Genomic DNA, 17,772 nt, shown 5'->3' on the forward strand with positions numbered 1-17,772 from the left:
GGCATGTCCGCGGCTATGAGTTGGGCCAGACTTATTCAGGGACAGCCCCATGGTGGCCATGCTTTCCACGAAGTCCCGAGCGGCTCCTTGTAAGGTCGTGTCGGCATGGATGTTAAAATCCCCTAAGACAACCAAGCTAGGTGTCTCCAGGAGCACATCCGACACGACCTGAAGCAGCTCGGGCAGGGAATCCTTGGTGCAGCGGGGAGGTCGGTACACCAAAAGGAATCCTGTACTGCCTCTATTGCCCAACTTCCAGAACATGCACTCAGAGAACTGGGTCTTCCCAATAGGACGCCTGGTGCAAACTAATGACTTCCTAAAAATCACTGCAACCCCCCCTCCCCGCCCAGATGGCCTGGGTTGCTGTGCATAAGAGAAACCTGGTGGGCAAGCAGCGCCAAGAACGGGCCCATCGGCTTCCTCCAACCAGGTCTCTGTCACACATGCCAGGTCAAATCCTCCATCCACAATCAGGTCGTGAATGGCGGTGGTCTTATTCATCATCGACCTGGCATTGCACAGCAGCACCTTCAGGTCATGTGGGTATCCCTTGCTGATTCCAATATCCGTCCGGTCAGGACCAGACCTGGAGGCAGGGATAGTCCTCAGACAACGACTAAGTCTGCCTCCTCGGTAATGACATGGTCTGGTCTTAGCGTAACTCCTCCTCCTACCCGTGACCACTGAGATCGGTTGTTCCAGTGCACACCCCCCTGTGGAATCTGCCCCAGCCATTCTTTATGAGCAAATCTTTATGTTAAAGGGGAATTGTTTAGTGTTTTACTAATGGTTCATCTCCCATGGTTTCAGAACCAATTGATAAATAACTCACATAAAAAATTGCTTTCCCCCCCATCCTCCAAAAACAAATATTGACTCATATATCAATAGTGTTGAAAACTTTGATACAGGTCATCATGCCTTACTTTGTTAAATGTGTTTTTGGAGATCAGATTGCCCTCAGGTGCAAGCAACTAACTAGTGAAAAGAAATAGTGCTTAAGAATGACATTGGATCCAGGAAAATATATGAAAAACTCAAAAGGTGTGGTGTGTGTGTGTGTGTGTGTGTGTGTGAAAGAAAGAAGACCATGAGTTGTCTTTATGTATGCTTGAATGAATAGATCTCTTGCAAACTATTAACAGTCATAACATTACATTTAGAGAAGTTTTGTTCAGCATCAAACATTCTTGCATGTAACATTCTTCAATAAACTAAGTCACTGAAAACATTGAAACCATCTATATAAACAGTTGAAGTTCTTAATATGAGGAGTCATAACTGATTTTAATTGATTAACTTGTTATGATTATTATGTAATTTCTTTTATTTGTATGTGCATTCTGCTTTTAAACCATAATGTTCTGTCTTTTTTTAAAGAGAGCACAATCAGATGAACTTGAAAAGATAGAAAAACATGGCAAGTCAAGTAAAGAAAAGGAGAACGCCAAGTCTTTGGACAAACCTGAACAGTAAGGACCCTATGGTTGGGCATTCTATTGGGCTGCAATGCTACCTTCTGCTTTGTGGGAGAGCAATTTGCCTGTGAAGTTCATATAATGGATATAAATAATACTTTTCATTAACTTCGGCAGGTTTCTCTATGAGCTGTCCCTCATTCCCAACTTCTCAGAACGAGTCTTTTGTATCCTGTTCCAGTCAACGTTTTCTGAAAGCATTTCCTCCATCCACAGCAAACTTGAATTGTTGCAGAAACTGTGTGAGGTAGGTTAACTTTGGACCATCTGATGTGAGGCCTAGATTTGCTGATATTTAATCTTTCTTGTTCAGCAATACTCATATTTCAAAAGTTTTATTTACTTTAGCTGCTCATTAAATGTGAAGGATAGCAGTCCTGCTGAATGGAACATTTTATGATTGTGCTTCAAGATCAAAGCAAATCTTAAGATTTGGCTTTCAGTGCTGAAATATAACATCACAAGTCTGTAGCCAATGCAAACCAACCTCTAGAGAATAATGTACCTTCTTCCTGTGCCAAAGCAAAATCTCTTTTGTCTGTAACTGATGCTGCCTTCCCTTTAGCATTTTCCAAACAAACACTATTTGGCCTTTTCTCTTAATGTGTGTGTTAATTTTTGTAAACATCCTTTCTGTTATAATTTCTAATAATCAGATTGGAGTAATTTGATGACATTGATATTAGCTAAACATCTTGAAACTTAACTGCAATAAGAATCTATGACTGCTATCCTATATCCATTTAATCTGGGAATAAGCCCCATTGAACTCAGTGGGAGTTACTGTTAAGTAGACACGTATGAAATTGTGCTACATTTCCTAAACATTCTTCTACAAATTTAGCAAGTTCTGTTGGGAAAAGTATGGTCAAACAGCTCTTTGCAGCAATGTACAACTGATACTTTATTATATGCAGTGCCATTTTTCTAGAAAAAGAGATATGAACGCCTCCCTTGTTCTCTTATAATGGCAATGGGGTCCACTTGAAAAGTGCCAGAACTCATTTCCAGCAAGTTCCATCTGAAAACAAACCATGATTATTTGTTGCTTGCATTAAAAGTTGGTTGGTTGGCTTCTGTCTGTCTTGGGAGACGATGTAGTAGTGCACTTATGTGGTTGAAGTCAACCTGTTGGAAAGTTACAGTGCCATATATATTTCTTACAACAAATAATCATTTTTGCCATTCCCATTGTGTATTATTTTTTAAATGAAACAAAATATTTCTGATGAAGAAGTTGCTCTGTATCTTGTTTTCTCAGACACTGAAGAATGGCTCAGGAGTTATGCAGGTCTTAAGTTTGGTCCTTGCTTTTGGGAATTACATGAATGGTGGAAACAGGACAAGAGGACAAGCAGATGGCTTTGGGTTAGACATACTTCCCAAACTGAAAGATGTCAAGAGTAGCGTAAGTTTGGTTCTTTTCAGTTGTTGTAAAACTTAATATTGTATTCTTTAGCTCATAGATTCCCTGTGGTTACCTCAGTCATTAAATAAACGGTTGATCACATCAGTTATGTTAAAGTCTTGTTTTCATGCTTTTTTTTTAAAAAAATAATTATTACATTTTCAAATTTTACATTTCAAAATAAACATATTCCATTATAGCCATCCATTCAACTTCTTCCCTTCCTCCCCTTCCAAGGTTCTGTTAATTTTCCCACCAATCATGCATATGTTTTTATATATCCATCTAATTCAGTTTTCCCATACTACATCCCTTTTAAATATGTTATACTGTTGAATTTTCCTTAATACTGCCAGTGTTTTCATCTGTACACAATTATTTACTACATACTCAGGAAAATTTTCCACTCCTCTTTAAATACCTGTGATTCTTGCTCTCTTATTCTGCTTGTTAGACCTGATAACTCTGCATATTCTATCATCGTAAGTTACCAGTCTTCCTTACTAGGGACCTCCCTCACCTTCCATTTTTGAGCTAACAGGATCCGAGCCACTGTTGTGCATATGTAAATGTCTGAACCATTCCTAACAGAAATGCCTCTGGGGCAGGGGGGTTGGGAATGTTGTGTGTGTGTGTGTGTGTGTGTGTGTGTGTGTGTATTCATCTCATTATATATCATCTCCCAATATTCTTTAACTTTTTTTGCATGCCCACCCCATATGAAAAAGCCCCTTCCATTTCTTTACATTTCCAACACAAATTCGATTCCACTTTATATTTTTTAGCTAGTCTACTTGGGGTTAAATACCATGTATGAATCACTTTCATGTAGTTCTCTTTCTTTTCTTTTCTTTTCTTTTCAAATAATATTTATTCATTTTAAAACAATACAAAATACAAAAAATCACAAAAACAAAAAGACAAAAAACAAAAAAAATTATCAGTTACAACAATCTTTCATTTTTACTTGACATTGTAGACTTCCTCAATTCCCCCCTCATTGGGTCCATTTTTAAATCCAGCTTAAGCAATTTTCATGTTATATCATGTTATTATCATTTTAACACTTTTAAAAATTATCTCTCAGTTATTCCTAATCTATAAACATCAACTATCCTTAACCTATAATTCATCAATTATTTCAAATCAGAAATTATTTTCCTAACCATCTATCTTCTATTTCACCCCTTAGCCTAAAATTTATTCCCAAAAATTATCCATAAATTCAAACATTACTACTTCTATCCTAATAACATTTAAACACTAAAATTTGATTCAGCCCCCCTTCCCCTGGACTCGGAGTCTCCCAGGCGATTCAGCCAGTTCCATAGGTCAATCCAGTTTCAGACCATCTTAATCAGTCAGAAAATAACATCCATTATTACTCACCACCCCACTCCCACTCTGCCGCAGCCTATCCACCACATTTCCTTCTTCGTCCCCTGCTGTCTCCCCAAATCTCTGTTACACGATGCCATCCATCTAAATTTCCACTTTTCAATCCTTTCACAATTTTTGTTCCCCTTAGATTCTGACCCCAGTATGGATCCTGCTCTCCCTCTCTCACTGGGAGGGCATTATTCCATACTGGTTCTTCTTTAAAAACCCTTTGAGTCAAGCATGGGTCTTGTTCCCCCCTCTCACTGGGAGCACAATGTTCCATGCCCCTTCCTCTTCTTCTTTAGATTCAATTGCATTGCCCAGGACTGATGAATGTTCATCTTTATTCTCTACACTCTCTGATGAAATTAATCCTTTTTCAATTCCCACACACTTCTGGTTTATTTTTCCAATCTGTATTGTATTCTGAAGTACTTCACTTCTTAGTTCCCACAACAATTTCAGGAATTCCTCTTGAAAATCAGAGAAGTCAGATGTTATTGTGTCTACTGGCATCTTGCTCATCTCAGATTTCATGGGAACAGCACAGGGTTCAAAACAGGAAATGGCGCAGTTCGTATTTCCAAACTTCAAAGACAGAAATTATATCCAAACTGGTTGCAAACTAGCATTTTCAGTTCTTCTTCATACCTTAAAACTCTTATGTCCATTTACAAAAAGAGCATTTATCAAACTTCTTCTTCACAGCCTTACATTTTGCACTCTATTCAATACTGACAGTTCCCAACCTCAAAGAGGTAAACAAATTCCTTCCTATTGTGACATCATAATGGCAGCTCACTGATCCCTCCAGGGACCCGACTCTGGCTTCGGGCTTTCCGGCTTCGGGCAAGATAACTGCATCTCAGTTCACTCAGTGGGGGAGATCGACTTCCATTTTTAAATCTCCTCCCATGGCTAATTTTTTTCAAATGAAAAAATCCCTTTTCTTTTACTCACGGTGACCAAAGTCCTCAATTCTTTCAAAATTGGAAGAATCCACCGCTCAACTGGCTGTCGGCTTGGAGCTTCACACTGTGAAGGTAGCAAATCCACTCACAGGCACCCACATCTCAACTCTGCTCGCTCTTGGGGCTCTTAATAGAGCTTACTGGGGAGCGGAGGATACGTTTAGGGGCTCAGCTGAGTCTCCACGACCCCAGAAATCTCAATCTGGGGTTCTTTTGGGGGTCCGTGGCGCTCTTGCGACTCCCCCCTCCTTCACAGTGGCAGGAACCTCGGAGCTCGAGGTTTCCTCGTTGCTCAGCGATGGCGGTAGACCGGAAGTTTCATGTAGTTCTCTTTCAACATGTAGCGTGCAGTAAATTTCTTTCTTCCAGACTTTCTCCCAGAGATTTAGTTCTATAGTATACCCTATATCAATTGCCCAGTGGGTAATTGAATTTAACCAGCTCGTCTTATGTTTCCCATTCCAATAGTAGCTTATACATTTTAGACAATAGTTTTTCCTTATTCTGCAGTAACTCTCTTTCAGATTGTGAGCTTTGGTCCAAAAATCCATTTTTTTTCATACTTTTAGATAACCAAATGTTTCAGAGGTTCCGTCAGCAGTACACTTTCTATGTTTTATTGCATTCAAACTCTTCTTCCCACCATTTATATATAAGATAATGATGATAGTGCACATTTACATGATCAGATGGACCTTAATACCTGTATCCCTCATGAATGTATCTAATTAACAAGAATTATATCAAAAGTCTGGCTAATTTAGCAGGTTCTCTTTTTTTCATTAGCAAGAAATCAGAAACAGGTAGAAAGACGTTAAGTAGTTGTTCTCTCAGGATAAGCTTATGAGAACAAACTCTTAATTGCTTACAAGATTATCTACAAAGCATAGAAATCATTTACAAATGGGGGAAAAAGTCTTAAGGATATAATTATATACCACATATACCTTTGGAAGCAAGTAGAAGAGATTTGAATGCTAAGCAACACTGCAAATTGCAAAAAAAGTAATTTGATAAATTTTGTTGCAGGATTCATTTTTCTAGGAAGCTTCCCATCTTGATCATTGATTGGTCCCATCCCATTGCTGATGTCAGTTACTGAAATACAGTCTCTTAGCATTGCATCACTTCAAGACTCTGTTAAGAAAGGCCAGGAATACATACTGGAATGATGCATTTCTTTCTATTTCGCCACTTTGAGCACTAATTGGTAATGTTTGAAGTGACCAAATACAATGAAACAAATACTGTACTACCCAATTATCAATAGTCGACTAGGTGTCAAATTTTCCCAAATACTAGAAATAAGTCTATAAAAGTAGAAGAGTGAAAAGAACTCTCCCGATTGTGATTTTTGATGTTGGGAACAATTCTGCATGCAGCACCCGGACTGTGGAATGTTTAACAGAAATGACTATGAATGGCTGAAAGCGTAAGAAATGGTGTTTAGGTGTGAGTATGTCTCCTCTGTGGGTCTTTTCACATTGGACAACAGACACTAAGGTCCCATCCATTCTGAAGTGGATCTGGATCAAGCTACCGAGAGGCTTACAATTCATGGAATGTGGCAACTCACATCGGCACTGCACACCAGAGGCTGGCAGACAATACCATGCTGTAGCCTTCAGACTCTGACCTCTTTGTAAGTGGTGGGGACATCGGCGTCTATGGTGATTGTCTTCCTGTTCAAATGTGATGTCCAGTACACTGATGTTGGCAGACCCAACAATGGGGAGAGCCAGTAGAGACTTTACTGCAGGGACTTAATATTGGATCATTGTGGATTGGAGCATTGTTTGGTGTGAAGGCTTAAGTAGCTCCATGATACAATGTCAAAAAATGCCAAATAAATTGGATTCATTTATACCTGCTGTGTCCACAGCACACTTCTTTAAATTTCAGAACATGCTTTAGGGATCACTTATGAAAATGACAACCCTCCTTTTCTACATCGTGAAAATTGTACTGAAACTGTCGTATTTTATCATTACATCTGCATATTATCCATACTGAATCTGTATTGCACTTTGAATTTCATGCAGGTTCCTTTATTAGTGATTCTAAATTAAATGGTTATGCTTTTTTTCTTTTCTTTTTAAGAAAATAAGAAAGGTTATTCTTAGTCAGACCATAGTTCCATCTTGCCCAGAAATCTGTTTCCAGCAGTTGCCTCCCAGAAATTCCCAGGAAAATTTACAAGCAGGGCATAATGGAGAATGTTATCCGATGTTTGTCACTAGTAACAGGAGGTATACTGCCTCTAAATTGCCCAATGTTTTAACTGTCTTGGCCAATATGCTTTGACTGAGTTTTCCTTAATGTAGTTGTCTAATGCTGTATCTATGCATAGTGACCACCATAACATCCTGTGGCAATGAGTTTCATAAACTATGTGTGTGATTTGCATGAAGAAGTACTTTGTTTTGTCTTCTTTAAACATATTGTCAACAGTTCATTGGCTAACCTGCCCTCAAGCTCCAGCATTTGTTTCCTATTAATTGCATTACTGTTCAGTTATAAACAGTATCCAGTGGTTTAAGTTGAAGCAGACATAGTTCAGAAACTTTCAGTTTAAGGAATCATTAATAGACTTTTACATTCTGTCCATTAGTATCCCTATCATCATTAATTTCTCTGCCATTGCCCTTTACTATCTGAAAATAACAGCTAGATATAGATGAAACACAGGATAAAGTAAAAGACTGTACACATGTCCTCATATTTTGGGCATTCAACACTCCCTTTAATTTTCTGTCCATATGCATGCAAGATTGGACTCTATTTCATTTAATCCTGATTCAATATGTCAGCTCTTGCTTCTCTGCTAACATAACAGCTCCGAGTTATAATGCTCTTGTCCTCTTCCTATGTTTCCTTCACCTTCTAGTTTAATGGTTCACCAATTGTATAAAAAATAAAAATGATGAGCAAGAATTGGATGCATTTTATGCACAATAGCTTCTTTATTTAATTTTGCCCCTGTACAGGACAACAGCAGAAGTCTTCTGTCATATATCGTCTCATATTATTTGCGTAATTTTGATGAGGTAGGTATAAATTTCTCCATTTTAACTTTTTTTGTTTTTGTTTTCTTGCTTCTGTCACTGAAGCTTAATTCCTTGTCTTCTAATTGTTTAAATGTGACAGTATGCTCTGTATATAGCTTTGATTGACCATTATCTGCTAGGAACGTAGGTATGTTTTTGAGGTGAAATGTTGTTGCTGTTGTTATGGTTATTAGATTAGATTTCTAACCCGCTCTTCACCCTAAGGTCCCAGAGTGGGATACAACAGTATAAAAAAACAATAAGCAAAATAACATGCTTTTTTTAAAAGAAAAATGACCAGAATGGTAGATTGAAGCTTACCCCTCAGTGGCGTCAGAGACATCTGCCAAAACAATCCATTCACGATTGCACATGCCATCTACAACAAAAACTAATACTTCGCAATCATGCATAAAAATTGCATACACTGAAATTAGAATTGGAAATTGCAATCTCATGTTACCCTGGCATATCCATGATTTTGAGAAGGCAATGGTACTAGCTCAGGCCTCCGTCCCTGAGAAAATGTGTACATCATTTTTGCAGAAATGAATCTGGAAATAAATTTCAGGTCAAATTACTACTGGGCTTAATGGGCACACGGAGCTTCGGTTCATCTTTCAGTGCAGGGATGAGAAAGCTGTCTCTTTCCCCTCTTCAGAGGTTGTTAGCCTAATGTAGTCCAACAACATCTGGATGGCTACAGGTTTCCAGTCCCTGTTCTTGTGTAACTATGCCCTGGTCGCCATCTGCTTTACAGCCGAAAAAATACAGCTACCCCACTCATCTTGAGTCTCCGGCCACTCTACTCTACTTTTTACCATTTTAAATATAGTTGGAGACTATATTTTCCACCAGCACACAATGAGCTACCAAGTAATATTGCCCATTTGCTTGTTGGATTCCATTTATATGGTATTAACAAGCCTGTACCTTGACTACTTCGATACTATATTTGCTTTAATAAGTAGGTGTTAAAAGTAGAGCTCATATCTCAGTTGCAAATATTTTAATTTTTAATTTTTATTTATTTCATGCTTTGTCAGGATGCTGGAAAAGAACAATGCATCTTCCCTCTTCCAGAGCCACAAGACCTTTTTCAAGCTACTCAGTTAAAATTTGAAGAGTTTCAGAAGGATCTCCGCAAACTCAAAAAAGACTTGCGAGGTACGTAAGTTTGCAGTCCCTTTTGAGAAACATTTAGAAGATTTCTCTCTGTGTATCTAAAGTTTGAAAGATATGGTGCCCATAAAGCCAAATGTATGTCACAGATATGAATAAAAGCCTTCAAGTGAATGCTATCAGCAATTGATTGCAAAACTAAGCTTCTACAGAAGAGAAAACAGATATTCTACATAAACCTTTAAAATTGCCCTTCTCATATTTAGAGCTTTTCAAAAATAACTTATGTGGTTTGTCTTGAGAAGGTGAATGGGCTGTGAGGGAAGTCATCATTTGGAATTTCTGACATATCACTTAGAAAGTCTGAAATAACTTGCATGGAAAGCATGGCACAATATTTAAGAACACAGAGCTTGATATATAAATTGTTAAAGGTGCCAGAGTATTCTTGATGGGCTATTTAGGCTTCAGCCCTGGAAATAAGTTCTGCTGAACACAGTGCAGCTCATTTATGAGTTGACATGTATAGGATTGTTCTGTTAATCTAGCTCTCCAAAGCAGCAGGATGGTATTAAACCACGACATATATTCAACAAGACAGATGTTTATTTAGCCATAGACAGTTGCTAATATTCTTGTCTTGGTGGTTGAACATCATTACAAGATGAATCTGATTTTCTAGATATATTTCAGACCCGGTTTGGAACTGAAACTGCCTTTGTTGTTCTCTTGGAATTCTTAGCGGCTTTTGATACCAATGACCATGGTATCTGTCTGAGATGGCTGTTGGAGATAATGCTTTGAAATGGTTCTGCTTTTCCAATTCCAGAAGCTAGTATTGGATCCTTTGGGAAATGTTCTTCAGTGTCCCACAATTAAAGATCCTGGTGGATTTTCATTTTAAATGTTCAGTAAGCACTGAAAGTTCAGTAGGGATGGGGGCCTGTCTGACCTCAATTGGAAGGGAGTTCCAGAAAATTGGGCCCACAATGCTGAAGGCACAGCTCCTTGTGGATACAAGCCAAGTATCTGAGCCATGGGGGACTACTAACAGAGACTCCCCTGAAGTACACAGTGATTGAGCAGGGCTATAAGGCATCAGATATCCTGGACTTTGTATTAAGGACCTTGTAAATTAATACAAGAGTCTTGAACCTGCCCCTGTAGCATGTGGGCAGCCAGTGCAAGCTATGGAGCACAGTAGTGTCTGTCCCCAACAAGTCTCGATGCAGCATTTCACATCAGCTAGAGCCTTGGGCGGGACCCAGGTGGTGCTGTGGGTTAAACCACTGAGCCTAGGGCTTGCTGATCAGAAGGTCGGCGGTTCGAATCCCTGTGACGGGGTGAGCTCCCGTTGCTCAGTCCCAGCTCCTGCCAACCTAGCAGTTTGAAAGCACGTCAAAATGCAAGTAGATAAATAGGAACCGCTACAGCGGGAAGGTAAACGGCATTTCCGTGTGCTGCTCTGGTTCACCAGAAGTGGCTTTGTCATGCTGGCCACATGACCTGGAAGCTATACACTGGCTCCCTCGGCCAATAATGTGAGATGAGCGCGCAACCCCAGAGTCGGTCACGATTGGACCTAATGGTCAGGGGTCCCTTTATCTTTACCTTTAGAGCCTTGGGACGAGGCCCAAGAGTTGCCCCATATAGAGCACATTGCAATAATCAAGTTCTGAGATTGCCATTATTAATGGAGATTTCCCCTGCTTCTCACTTATACAAGCCAATCTGAAACCATGCAGTATCTCTCAGTTGCTTAATATAATGCTGGTCCTGCACATGTATGCCATGACAGTCAAACGATGTCATTCTAAATGGAGACTGGTGATTAAGGTTGCAAGATAAAGCTCTTAAGAGTCACAAGCAGTTGGAAAAACATGACATGAGTTTCTTCTCACATGAGGAAACAATTTTCTGAGGTTTTCAAAGCAGCAAATTTAGCATGGCATTAAAGCTAGTGCAATTTCACTTGACGAAAAGAATCCTTTTAATGGCTTTAGCTGAATTTATTGATGGCTTTTGCAAGTTTTATAAACCATTGGATGCTCATCGTAATAGCTGAATACTCTTTTTTGGGGGGGGAGGGGTCTAAACTAAACAGATATGTACTCTTACTCTCCATTCCCCACCATATATCTCTTTCTTACTTGCACAAACACAGATTCCTTGCATATACATAGAGGCTCAAGCATACTCTTATTTTCCTCTTGCATATTGTCATATATGTTCCTTGCTAGTCATTTATCATCAGTTTTCTTTCTTTATGGCCCTTCCTCTTGTGACAGCATAGGACAGTGAACAACACAGAAGAATAATCAAGCAATAATTAAAAACATCTAAAAATACATCTCTAAAACAAAGAAACAAAAACATACAAAAACAATGCCAGCTGCTGAAATTATGCTTGAGATTCATATCTGAAAAGTCTGACTAAACAAAGATGTCTTCAGTTTGTGTCTAGACATCATCAGTATGAGGGGCAGAGGCATCTTCTCGGGGAAGGTGTGTCCATAGATGGGGCACTGCCATGGAGAAGGCCTTGTCACACGTTGTCTCCCCTGAGCTAGTAAAACTTAAATTCAGAGGCCTGGATCCTACCTAGCCCGACACAAATGGAAGAATCCTTCCATTCATGAAGGGAACCGGGATCAAGCAGGGGCTCCTGCTCCCCAATTCATGGGTGAAACAGCATTTTTTGCCCATCTACCCTTTCCCTGCAGCTACCTGCATGCCTCTCATGCTGCTCCAGAGATTCATCCAACCTTCTGGAACAGATTTTCAAGGGGCAGAGGGGGAAGGAGAGATCAGTGAAACCCTCCACTTCTCTCCTGCTTGTAGTCAGAGCCACTATGCATCTGGATACTAGTTGCTGGGAATGACAATTGAGGAGAGTACTGTGGCACTCCAGTCTGCTTGCAGGCTTCCCATAGGCATCTGGCTGGCCATCATGAGAACATCTTGACAACCTGCTTTCCCCAGGGAGGCTTGCCTAGCACCTACGTTACACATCTTTAGGTGCCAGGCAAAGCATTCCTCTTCTTCCAGGCCTTTAGCAAATTAAATGTTGGACTAGATGGGCCTTTGGCTTGATCCAGAAGGGCTCCTTTTATGTTCATTTGTACATCCTGCGGGTGGAAACCCTGCCCACATGATGATCCTGACAGTGGAAGTTGGGTTAACATGTAAGCCATAAGCTTTATCCTAGCTCTAAACACTTATCAAGCACCTTTTATTTCATGTATTTCATCAGTAGGCAAATTTATGCTACTACCTACTGGAAATTTATTCACGTGTGTCATGAGCAAGGAGGACCGTACCACTTCTTTGTCTTGTATCCCATGTTTAGTAGTAGAAAGCTTAAGTTGTTTGGTAGGGCTCGCAGAGGGAGGATAATGACAAGACCAAAAATAAGATAGGGACAAGTTCATAGGGTCCATGGAACCAGTTCATAGGATCCATGGACAAGTTGATAGGGTCCATGGAACCATGGAATCACTGAACCAGTCTGAGAGTCATCTATCTGCTCAGATTCTAAATCAGACTTTTCATTGAGAGCCTTAAGTATAAAACTGTTGATTTGTACTTCTCTCTCCACAACTGAGAAAATAAAAATGACTATATTAATGAGCAAAGTTGGTGCACAAAATAATTCTCAAAGTGGTATACCTGCATCGCTTATGCCCCATTGGTTGCTGGGTGTAAAGTGCATTTATTTCTGCCCTTCCGAATCTAATCATGCACTGTGATTGCTATTTCCTCTGAAATTTCTACCTATGTTTTGAAAGTTGTGCTACATAAAAATGGAGCAACAGCTAGCCTGAGTGGCTACATCTGTATTAGCAATCTGTGGGAAATCATGATAACTTAAAACTATTTTTATAATAATGTAAAATGTTTTCTTTATGGTGTGTAATCAGGATGATAAGCTTGGGTGCACATGTGCTTAAAAGGGAAAATTTTGTGGGGAAAGATTGTTTTTATATATGTTTTCAGGATGATTGCACAGGTTCCTTTTTATTTTCCCTGTTTGTTTTATGAGCAGTACTGTGCAGTAGAGTCTGCTAATACTGGTGTGAGGGGGAACTTCAGAGGTATTATGTAAAGAAGATGCAATTTTAGACTTTCAAAAGAGCATATTGGGGTATTTCTTCTATTTTAGAGCATGAATTTCATGTCCAGTTTTCGTAACTATTTATGTAACATTTCACTGATCATTCTGTTCAGCTGCCACCAATTTCTGCTGCCCTTGTTTTAAAGCATTATGTGGCTGGACATTAATCTGTTATGTACCAGACACTCTAATAAACAAAGGATCCGAGACAGCTTGGGATTTTATTAATATATCTACTGGTTCGGCTCCATCAATTGCTCCCCAATTTCACAGCTCTCCAGGATTCTCAGTTTAGCCTTTCTCAGTTCAGTGACATATAGTTTGTTAAGCAACCTGATCTGCTTTTGATCTCTCCGGGCTGTCAGCAGACCTCCTAGATGCAGTCATGTCGAGTAATAACTTTCAGTAACTCGGTCATTCCACACTTGAAATTTTAGCACTTGCTACAATACTTAAATCAACTTGCTTTGTTAAAGAGGAAGGCTGCTACTGCATCGAAACGATACAGGAGAATTTTAAGTTTAGAACTTTGTGTCAACTCCTGCAGGTTTCCCCACCCCTTGCATCTTAGCGTTTGTTGAAAATAGCGCTGAAATGAGTATATTTTCAAGTCCCAGTACTTTTGGCTCCAGTTCCACTACTTTCAGTCACATCTGAAGTTTGGTTCTACCCTTGTAAAAAGTATATTTAGGTACATTGGAAGATGTTCCATTGCAAACTATTTCTTTAAATAAAAAAAAGGCTCCAAAATTGATTAGGAGCATATTCAATAAGCATAGATAAAACTAGATCAGGGATTGCCAATGTGGTGTCTGGGGGCTCATATGCACCAACATATGAGCCCCCTGGTGCTCACAGGTTCTCCTGCCCCACCCCCACTCAAAGTAGGCTTGAAAAAAGCATTTTATTATAGCCAATAGGTTGTGGGGTGTGTGTGTTGCTCACAATAGGTTCTCTTGTTTGCTGTTGTGTCCACGCAGACCCAAAAATGTTGCTGATCCCTGGACTAAATTATGACTAGTCATTTGGATATATTAATGTATGGCATAATTGCAGCTCAGCACTGCAGCACAGTTCAACAATTGAAACCCCACCTGCAACAGGGGGCGTAACATTTTCAGCTACTGGGTGTTCAGGTTTCTTGAGTGTGCATGGAGGTGGGACAGGCCACAGAGGGATATCATCCTCTTTCCAGAAGCATGGATTTGCTATCTTAACAAGTTCATAGGGATGTGGATCTTGCCTAGTAAAATGGAGACTTTGGGTGACATTACTGCAAACACATCACACTGATTGTGTGATTTGGTCCAGTATACACTCAGTAGATGTGGTTTACAATGAAAAATTAAGTTCACCAGTTGTGCATTGAAGATTCTGGATTGAAATGTAAGCAAAGACTCTTCTATAAAGGAATGGCTTTCCTTCTCTACATCTCTATCTGCCCCCTTCACGTTCATGCAGAAATTGTGCACTAGAATCAATTAAAAGAGAGCAAAAGTAATCCTGACACAGTCAGACACTTAAACATGCTATGCTTCTCTCAACTGTACCCATTTTGTAGTGGTTTACAATTTTGGTATAACCTCCATAGACATATCACTTTTGCATTATACTATGTACTTTTCACCGTTTTTCTAAGTGTTTTTTATTCTTCTTCTAGAAATGACTTCAGTCCTGTAATAATTGATCTTTTGTGTGTGTTTTAAGGAGGGAAAGTCATTTTTATAGCTGAGAGGTGGTGTGTCAGATAACCTTCAGACTTCAGAAATACAAAACAATCTTACTAGATCTGACCAGTTGCATTCCGGTTCACCCAGAGCAGACCCAGGTCAGCAGTTCCTATAGAAGTTAATGCAAAATTCATGTCAGGAGCCCTCCTGCTGCTGCTTTTCGTGTCGCACTGAGTCCATGTCACTTTAACATGGGCTATAGGCATGTAAGAGTACTTTAAGGCTATGGTCCTGAAGGCTAATGAACTACAACCCACACACTGCTAATATTGACATAATTCATTTCAAGGTAATAGGACTACTCAACTCAACAGTGGTTTTCATGACCGCTGCTTAAAAACCTCTTAGGATTTCCACGTAAAACATTGCTGTGGCAAGCTAATCATTAGTGCTTCACCCACATACTTCAGTAGCCTGTGCAAACATTGCTGAAAGGGTTAATTGACTGAAACATTGCTGCATGCAGACTCCTAAACCTAAACCATATGTAAAATAAAGCCAGGATTTCAGTCAATCTGTGAGTCATGTTTTACTGTCCTTAAAACTCCAAACAAGGAGCTGTCTGTAGAGGTTTTTGAAGCTTCAACAGTCCTTAGCATAAGTCCTAACAATACCAAAAAAATAAATAAAAGAAAATTGAGAGGTCTTTCTCTTCTCATGGAAAAGTGTGCAATTCAGATAAACCTGGCTTCGTTTCTGTTTTAAGTTAAATCTGAACTCCCTTTAAAGTTACCGACTTCAAGCATTTCTATATGACTCTGTGGTACTCAGATCAGATGGCGTTTCTCTTTCCAGGAATATGTAAGATCTGTATCCCTAATGGGGACGCGGGTGGTGCTGTGGTCTAAACCACAGAGCCTAGGGCTTGCCAATCAGAAGGTCGGCGGTTCAAATCCCCGCATCCCATCGTTTGAAGTAAGCCTCCATAAATTCAGTGGATCTTACTCCCTAGTAAGTGGGTTTAAGATTGGGGGCAAATTAATACCTTGCACAGTTTTTTCCCCATTGGATGAATATGGATTTTCACAGAATCCAATATTTTAAATATCAACATCTTGGCAAATTAGCCGATATTCTTCCTGTGAGTGGTCCAGGTATCATTGAATGTTGCTTAACCATCATTTTATGTGCGCATTGACTAGAAACAATACAGATTATATCTATATTCTGATCATTTTATTATGGTTAAGTGTTTTTAAATGTTGATTTTATTGGCGTTTTCTTAGAAATATTTCAATCTTGTGCAAATAACTTATTTTTTTAATGTGGTCTATAATTTTGTTAATTAAAATAAAATGAATGGAACTGTGCATCTGATTGCCTTCTTCCATAAATTATAGTAGAGCATTGTTTTCTGAAACCTGATAGTGACACATAGGCTCAGTTCACAGCCAATGCTAAACTGTGATTTAGCGGAATTGAGCCTGAGCTCAATTGAACCTGTGACTCGTAGTTCCCCATCCTTTCTTATCCCACGTGGCTGGGAGAAGCATTTGGTAGCATTTACCTTTAAGTTCATAGCTTAAATGTTATATATGAACCATATATAACATTACAAGTCTGGTCACTCTCTAAGCAAGCTACTTAACCTTATGATGAATATGTGCTTATTGCTTCTTACACATAAAGAAATGTATCTGGGATGGTAGTGGATAGAAGGCTGCCTGGGTTTTGTTTTCCCTGCTGGTAGCAGCTATTCACACTGGTTTGCTGTAGGGGAGGATACAGGTTAGAGGTAAGGATAAGCTGCAGATGACCTAAACTTCAAAGCAGTCATGAAATATGATTATTTGCTAGGAGCCACCAGCTGAGAATAACCAAAACATATATGTTAGTTTCTTGAAACATTTGGAATATATTTGCAAGATTCTTTTTTGGGATCTGCAAGGCCTTCTTGAGCATTTTGAAGAGGGTGAATTCTAATCTTCATTAGGAATGTAAGAATAGCCTTCTGGGTAAGAACAAAGGCACTCTAGACCAGCATTCTGTTCCCACAATGGACAACTGTAGGAAGCCCACAGGAGGAAATGAACTAAGTAATCTTTCCCTGCTCATGACTACAGGCAACTGCTATTCAGAAGCATACTGTTCTGATAGTGCATGGACTATCATAACTAGCAGCTATTGATAGCCTTACTAATCATGAATTTGTCAAATCTTATACACTTCTCACTTTTTTCTTCTAAATTAAAAATCCCCAAATGTTGTAAGCTTTCCTTAAAGAGGAGTTGCTCCAGCTCTCAGTTGTTTGGAGAAGATATAGAGTATCCTTTACCATGAATGTGCCATAGCTGCCACAAAAAATAAGCACATAAAGCATTTTGGTTTTGCCTGAAGACACAACAAAAGTCAGAGACCACATAGTCTATCAAATGAAGTTTATGTTGCACTGCAGCTCTTGCACTTGCTGTGAAATTGACCTAGCATTGCATTTGTTTAGGCACTGAGCCTATGAACACTTAAGTATATTTTTAACTTTGTAAGCATGAATGGTTTCATTGAGGTCAATAGAATTCACA

General features: G+C 39.3%; 1 protein-coding gene across 1 annotated transcript in view; it reads left to right on the forward strand.

The window, feature by feature from the left end:
* The window catches only part of FMN2 (formin 2), a 166,637-nt gene that overhangs the window by 116,171 nt on the left and 32,694 nt on the right, over positions 1 to 17,772 (forward strand). The window contains exons 10-14 of the mRNA XM_035108373.2: positions 1,384 to 1,475; positions 1,599 to 1,728; positions 2,743 to 2,889; positions 8,228 to 8,287; positions 9,334 to 9,454. Of these exons, the coding sequence (XP_034964264.2) occupies positions 1,384 to 1,475; positions 1,599 to 1,728; positions 2,743 to 2,889; positions 8,228 to 8,287; positions 9,334 to 9,454 (550 nt within the window). The remainder of the gene's footprint in view (positions 1 to 1,383; positions 1,476 to 1,598; positions 1,729 to 2,742; positions 2,890 to 8,227; positions 8,288 to 9,333; positions 9,455 to 17,772) is intronic.

This window comes from Zootoca vivipara, chromosome 3, assembly GCF_963506605.1.
Source record: "Zootoca vivipara chromosome 3, rZooViv1.1, whole genome shotgun sequence".
Classification (NCBI taxonomy): domain Eukaryota; kingdom Metazoa; phylum Chordata; class Lepidosauria; order Squamata; family Lacertidae; genus Zootoca; species Zootoca vivipara.